The 7,866-nt window shown below is 44.0% G+C and overlaps 1 protein-coding gene across 1 annotated transcript in view; it reads left to right on the forward strand.

The window, feature by feature from the left end:
- rgs5a (regulator of G protein signaling 5a) overlaps positions 1 to 2,146 on the forward strand; it is a 9,506-nt gene extending 7,360 nt beyond the window's left edge. The window contains exon 5 of the mRNA XM_080536267.1: positions 1,269 to 2,146. Within this exon, the coding sequence (XP_080392393.1) occupies positions 1,269 to 1,430 (162 nt within the window). The 3' untranslated portion in view covers positions 1,431 to 2,146. The remainder of the gene's footprint in view (positions 1 to 1,268) is intronic.
- The last annotated feature ends 5,720 nt before the right edge of the window (positions 2,147 to 7,866 follow it).

Raw genomic sequence — 7,866 nt, forward strand, 5'->3', positions numbered from 1 at the left:
CTGAGCATTCTTCCGGCTTCCACTGTGGAAGTCTTCCATGGCCTAGTATTTGTTTGATATAAAATCAAACAATCCATCATTTTTGGAGTGTAGAGCCAACAAAAGAACTGTAGAAATTGACATTTGTTAATAGGGGCTTACTCTAATTTACTGCACCAGTGCCTAAAGTACTGTACAATAGATTTGCGTGTGTGTGTGTGTGTGTGTGTGTGTGTAGGACTGTGATGGATCTCATTTGTAACATAAAGCACACACACTTGATGTGTGATATATACAATAAATACTCTTCTGTTTGTACGATATGTTCTTCCCTGGACAAGACTCTCTGTTGAGACAGCCTCTATCACTGAGCAGACAGGCCAGTGAATCACTCTCCCTTGGGGGGAGCAAGTGATCTCTTCCCATGTTCCCTGGTTGTCTCCAGTGTGTGTGTGGGGGGGGGTGTTAAGTGTTACTGTAACCATTTCAGTAATATCGTCAAAGACTCAATGTTATCTAGGGTGTGAAAATAAAAGTAAAAAAAATAAAAAATAAAATAAAGTTGTTGAAAGAGTGTTTCAAATGCAGATCGATTTTGTTGACCAGCTGAATTCACTGTGATAGGAAGAGGTTTGAAGTCATCCATACAGCAGTGAGCTTGGGATAGGTGTTCGTGTACGATCACAGACGGGGTAGCTCTGATCAGGGCTTATTATGGATCCTTAGGAGGAGCCGAGGGGCTGGTTGGTCTCTTGACTGGCCACTCATATGCTGAGGGCCTGAGGCGGTCCCACTCTGGAGCGTGTGTGTGTGTGTGTGTGTGTGTGTGTGTGTGTGTGTGCGCGTGTGTGTGTGCGTGTGTGTGTGTGTGTGTGTGTGTGTGTATGTGTGTGTGTGTGCGTGTGTGTGTGTGTGTGTGTGTGTGTGTGTGTGTGTGTGTGGGCGGGCGTACGTGTGTGTGTGTGTGTGTGTGTGTGTGTGTGTGTGCGTGAATTGAATGACTTATATACCGCCTTATCCCAGAGCGTACGTGCAAACGTGTGTGGAAAAAGGATTAGCTTGTATATTATGATGAAAAGCATTGGACGCCTTTGCATTGATTTTATGCCGAGAACTCTCTCTCTCTCTCCCTCTCTCCCCTCCTCTCTCTCTCTCTCTCTGTACATGTCAGAACCTGTAGTTGTGGCAGACCTGTGTTGCTCAGAAAGATCTCACTCGATGGAAACCATATCTTCACACATGGTGTTGCATAACAACATCTAATAATCTCTCTCTCTCTCTCTGTCCAGGTGAACATTGACCACTACACCAAGGATGTGACCTTAAGGAACCTGGTTGACCTGTCCCCTGCGACCTTTGACCTGGCCCAGAAGAGAATCTTCGCTCTGATGGAGAAGGATTCCTTCGGTCGCTTCCTGAGATCAGAGCAGTATCAGGTCCTGGTCAACTAAGTTCCAGGCCTGGAAAACAATCATGGCTTATTCGGGGAAGGTGCCATGGTTTAAGATGTTATACAACATTATAATAGAATAGAGCAGAAATGATGATTTCTAGTAAGTAAAGTAATGTTCTGTAATTCTCAATCATTTCTATCTGAACATGTTTTACCTTGCACCCTCCTGACTAAGTCCGAAGGTCAATTCCAAATCTTTTTGGAGGTATTTTGAATCAGGTCACTTTAGATCAAATGGAATTGATCCGAGCTCTTCCCAAATTTGAGTCCAATCAAATAAATGGGTCTCATTCCAAACTGATTTGACTCCAGATTGCCACCTGTATTTACTTTCAATGACTTACAATTGGGTTTTGGGTCGATGATCGTGGCCATGCCATTGAGCTTTCTATTAATCAAGTCTACCGTCAGCCAAATCAAAACGTCAAAATGTAAATTCCAAAAGGTCAAGAACATGTCGATTAATATGATATACCAAATGATGATCCTATGATAAGCCCAAATGACACAAGCTATCAACTTATTAAACTATGATTTAAACACATGCATCTGAAAATCATACTTTCTTGATAAACCAAAAAGGTTATGCGAGGTTAAGTCAGACAAGACCATATTGTGATTCATGACTGTTGCCAGGGAAACAAAGACGAGTGAATTGTGGTTTGTGGAGAGGAGGACAATCTGACCTATGTTGTCCAGTGACACATTCAGTACACATCCGTCCAGTGGCCTTTCAGAGGAGGGAGGTGGTGGTGGTGGTGGGGGGGGGGAGGGGGAAGGGGGGGGGTTAAGGTGAGGGACTTCTTGGAATCAGCCATTATACTGTAAGAGCCACACAGCCAAGTGGTGAACATATTCAAATAAAGGAAACAGACGCCTTGAGCTGTCCCCTATTACGACCAAAGCTATAACACTTCAAAACCAAAGCCAAAGAATTGGACTCTTGTGTACTTTGTGTACAGTAAGATGTAATAAAAAGTGATTCCAAACTCCCAACTCCGAGGAACTCGAGGTTCACATGAAAGGTGAATTTTCTGGTTCATCCTCCATTAAACATCAATGCGTTATTGACACGAAAAAGATGCTGGCAATGCTTCTGCATCTTAACTGAGGGTTCAGCATGGAGAGCCCAGAGCTCTGGCACGCTCTCAGGCTTTCCTTGGGAACAGTAGTGGGTTGTTGGCTCGGTCGGTACCGCTCCTTGGTTACCGCCGGATCGTACGTCGCTAAAATGGGAAAAGAAGTAGGAGGAGATCTTGTGAAAGAAGAAGTGAACTCAGTGTTTCTCCAGAGAACGTTTTTTGGTTTTAACCCTTATGAAATTCGAAGTAGGCGTATGCTAATTCCAAGGACATACAGTAAACAAAAAAAGGTTGCATAATGGCTTTGACTTCGCTGAGTCCTTGAATAGCTTCCTTGGCTTATCTCTTTCCCTTGTCTCCTTCCCTTCATGACCACAGGTCTAGTGGACTAGAACAGAAACAAAACGTTGGTGATGCCAGAATGGTGAAACACCTGACCAGTCGTTCCATCAGTAGTCATGAAGCAAAAGAGACAGAAGATAAGAGAAAGCCCCAATACAAACAAAGTCATAGTATTTAGGGACTGTATTCAACCAAAGACGCATATATACGCCATTATTGACTATAAAGCCGAACACATCTAGTATCTCACTCCATCTTTGCATACTGTATAAGCGTTAATGCTCTTTGTCACTCCATTCACTATTCTATAACAAGCCTTCTCATCTTGCAGAGTCTGATAAACGGGTGGTTTTAAAGAGAGAGGAGGTGTTTTAGTGTGCATTGTTAGGTCATCTGCTGATGTGCTGTCTCACTCTATATCATTACTAAGTCATTCTATCTTCTCTTGCATGTTTTTATATGGGAGGATTGGAGTTGTCATAACTATAACGTTTATAACATATTATTATCCACACACTTGGTCCCTGAATAAGTCCTTATGGTTGTCCCTACGGATCAATAAACTCTAACTCTGCAGGTCAGGAGTTCACAATTTTGGCACCATGATCATCTGAAATTTGGATTTGGATTTCCACATCGATTTTCCATTTAGGAATATTGAATGGCGTCAAGTTAAACCATAGATTGCAGTGATGCTTTGTGTATTGATTGGCATTTTTATAGCCGCGTATGCACAATGTTGTTGCTGATACAGTATCATTTAGTTTTGTTCAAGTGACATAGGGTTTGCAGTAGCATTGGATTTGCCAATCTAGTGCCACAGTGTTGCCAAAGATGTCACATGACGAACGAAACAAGCCAAAACAAAAGGACTTATTTAGTGCTTAAGTGTTGGCTATTTGATGTAGTTTGTGCATGTATTATTTGTAGTCAACCTCATAAAAGGCATCAATACATTAAATTCCTGAAGATGTATTTATTTTTCATATGTAAATACTTTTACAAGTATTTGTGTTTAAGTTATTCCTGAATACCACCACTGGTATTCTCTTCAAGGGAACATTGGTCGAGGAGAAGCCAGGAGAGAACATGTCTTTTCACTGTCATAAAAGAGAAAACATCTGACTTTCAATTGTCACTCTGTTTTTGTTACCAGATACTATATGTATGTGTCTTTCGCACACATGACATGTCTTCCATGAAACTATTTGTCTTTGTGTGATGAGGAATGAGAAATACCCAGATACAGTGGCCTACACAGCCACAAGAAAGGAACTACCAGAATCATGAAACACGGGACGTGATGTTATACTGTCCATTGTGCCAATGGATGGTACGCACATGAGGTTTGCCTTGATGTTGAGAGTGGCATGGGAGCTGTATCTCAGACATGGGAAGGATGTTACATTTCGGGACACATCGTCAGTAGAGTACCTTTGAATCATGGGGTGTTTCGGCCTTTTCAACACTAGAAAGAAAAAACGATTTGAATCCATAGAGTGAAGAAGGTATTTATTTGTCTTTGTCCGATAGTCTATCCCTTTACAAATAAACACCCTAGTATGATATCGGTGAACTATTAATACACAGTTTTATGAGGCAAAGCTAGCAAGCGATTCATTTTCTTTTCCCCACACAAAGACAGAGTGTTTTTCTTTCACAGAATCAAGCGAGATGCCATCAAGCACATAAACATGTTAAGAGTTGTGAGGGGGGAAAACTGAGAGGAAACAGATGCAGTGAGGGGAGACGCGGCCAACACAAACACTGTCAGATGCTAACATGTACACATTCATTACTTCTATGGTTCCTGGAACGGGGAAGGTTTACGTATTCGGGGGGGGCCCTCAGGAGCAATGGCAAAACTGACGTTTGACAAACGTCTCATTGGGCTTTCACTCATCTATTTTACATGTGGGAGGAGAGGGACATTTGAAAGCTTGACCAGTTCCAGATTGAGGTGCTTTCGCCAGATCGTTTGTTTGAAAGCAGAGAACTTCGTCGTGTCATCACAGAGCTCTTACAGAGAGATCCCTCGATTGGGCTGTGCCAACCGACACCATTAACCACACCGTACCAACCAGAAGAAAGGCCGCCGTGTTTCCAAATATGTCTGTAGGAGCACAAACAAACGCCTGAGTGAAGAGAATAAACCATAGAAGACGGAGATGCCGTGATAAGAACTAAACCGGCTTCATATGGTCATCTGATGTTACCGTCTGATGATTCAACATGAAAACACTTCCAGAAGCCTCTTAGATGTTTCCGTTCTTTAGCTGAGAAACGTCACATGTCGAGACTTGAGAAAGAGACGAATTGTGCTCCCCAGACATCTTAATATAGATGATGTTTATGGATAGAGACAATAAAACGACATATAGTAATTATGGTTATGTTTACTCGAGCGTCGTAAACGTCTTCAGAGAGAAGGGGTAGTGTACTGTAGGCCCTCTGAGGGCTTCAAAGGGCTTCTTGCTTTCTTAGCTTCGAGCCTGGAATGTTCTGTGCTTTTCACTGACAAAGGCTGCAACACAACATACAGTGCACACTCACCCATCCACCCACCCACCCCCCCCCCCCCCCCACACACACACACACACACACACACACTCACACACACGCGCACACACACGCACACTCACACGCACACACACACACACACACACATACACACACACACTCTCAAAATCTCTCTCTTACACACACACACACACACGCACACACACGCACTCTCAAAATCTCTCTCTTACACACACACACACACACACACACACACACACACACAGTCCTGCCTGATAATGTTGATGTGATGACGACTCATGTACTTTCTCATGACCTGAGGGGTTTTAATATACACAGAGGAAAACAGCAATAAGGCATAAAGACCATGAATAATTCATCTACTGTATGTTGATGAAAGACTACCGCAAACTCATGTTTGTTTTGTTCTGAATCGCCTCAGGCAGCATTCTCTCTCTTCCCGAGGTCTAACACAAGACAATCAACCATCGAGACTAGCCTACTGAGGCAACAACAACACAGAGAAAGAGAGCCGTCGCATTCAAAGAACAAACATCCGCCACCTTCCTCTTTCGGAGGACACGCAGCGCCTCTCTACCAGGAACGACTGTCTGCACACAGCCACAGACACAGCCTCAGACCCAGCCTCTCTACCAGGAACGACTGTCTGCACACAGCCTCAGACCCAGCCTCAGGGCTAAGTATATTAATTCACCAGACTTTAATTCACCCTCTGCTACCACATAATGACCAGACCTGACTCCGGGCTGCGGCCCCCAGTATCCCAGCAGAGAGGAAGGAGGGGGGGGGGGGGGGGGGGACAGAGGGAGGGAGAGAGAGAACACAGAGGAGAGAGGAGAGGGACAGAGGGAGGAAAGAACAGAGGAGGGGGGGGGGGAGATAGGTCATTGACGACAACACACAAAAACTAAATCGATGGAGAGACCTGCCAGGCACCTTGCTTACCACATCCTCATTAAGCAAACGAAGAAGCGTAAACAAAAACACACACAAAGAACATTTCCTCCACCCAGGTCTCTTATACCTGGTGTCCATCCCCAGCCTCCTAACGGAAACTGTTGTCCTCCCTCCCTCCCTTGTCCTCCCTCCCTCCCTCCCTCCCTCCCTCTCTCTCTCTCCCTCAACTGGAAGGGACATCATTGGGAGATGATAACATCACATTTGGCCGAGGAGAAATAAACAGTGACTGGTGCAGTCACCGTTAAACGTAATAATCTATTTCGGGGTTTTTTATCTAGCCTCTTGTCGTCCTCTCTCTCGGTCCATTTGGGAGTGTGCGCGATCAAATTAACTATCAGTTTGAAATGTGTTGCCTACTCTTTTTACCAAACTTGGTCATTGTTTTGATTATTTTGTCTGCCACCCACCTGGTTCGCGAGCTTTCTGGGTCACTCGTATTATAAAAACAGAGCCAGATCAGGCATTCCTAACTATCCTAAGTAGTTTTCCCCAACTCTCAATATCAACAAAGCCGTATCTTCCTACACCAATTGACACCCACCATAACCTCCACCACCATTACAGTTAATGGAATATTGTTGTATATTATGTATGAATACAGCCCACTGATGCAGGTAGAGTGTAGGGGTTGGCCAGAGGTAAGTAGTATCCCGCCGTGGTTATTCAGCTCAGGTTGGTAACCCAGACATTGAGTGGATCACACTGATTGTCCTGTGTATAAACCAGGCCATCCAATCAAAGGCTGTTTTCCTCTCTAACTCTCTGTAATCGAGTTTATGTCATCCTAACCCACTGTGAGTCATTACCGTTTTGCTTTCTGGTTTCATCTAAATGGAGTTTGCCTGAAAGACAAATACAATAATGGGCCCCAGATCACCACTTTCCCCTCACTGTTAATGTGATTGCTTTAGAAGCAACCCACTCACACACACTACCCATGTTCTATGATCCTTTCATTTCGTGTAATTGTACGCTACACATACTACACTACAGTAAGCATGTACGCGCGTACAGTGACCTCAAACAGTTTGTTTTTAGACATTAAACACATTAGTTGGTTTCTACTGGGGAACGAGTTATACAATTTGTTCTTTGATCACTGTTGCAGACACTTTCTTAACAGCCGCGCGCGTGTGTGTGTGTGTGTGTGTGTGTGTGTGTTTGTGTGTGTGTGTGTGTGTGTGTGTGTGTGTGTGTGTGTGTGTGTTATTCACGGGCTGTTTGAAAGATAAGTGTGTCATTCATCCAAATGCTTCACTTATGCAGCTCGTAGCTATAATGGGCCTTGGCTTTTCATCAGTAGCGCCCAATTCAGACTCAAACAAAAGATACAACAAAGCGAATTGATTGCTATGTGTGTGTGTGTGTACGCACGTGCGCGCATGTGTGCGTATGTGTTTGTGTGTGTGCACACGTGCGTGTGTGCGTGTGTGTGTGCATGTGTGTGTATGCTTATCTAGCTGCTGGGGTGGACATAACGGCCATGTTGAGGTTGGAAGGCTTTCAGAT

Source organism: Nansenia antarctica (assembly GCF_963989245.1).
Source record: "Nansenia antarctica genome assembly, chromosome: 7".
Lineage (NCBI taxonomy): Eukaryota > Metazoa > Chordata > Actinopteri > Argentiniformes > Microstomatidae > Nansenia > Nansenia antarctica.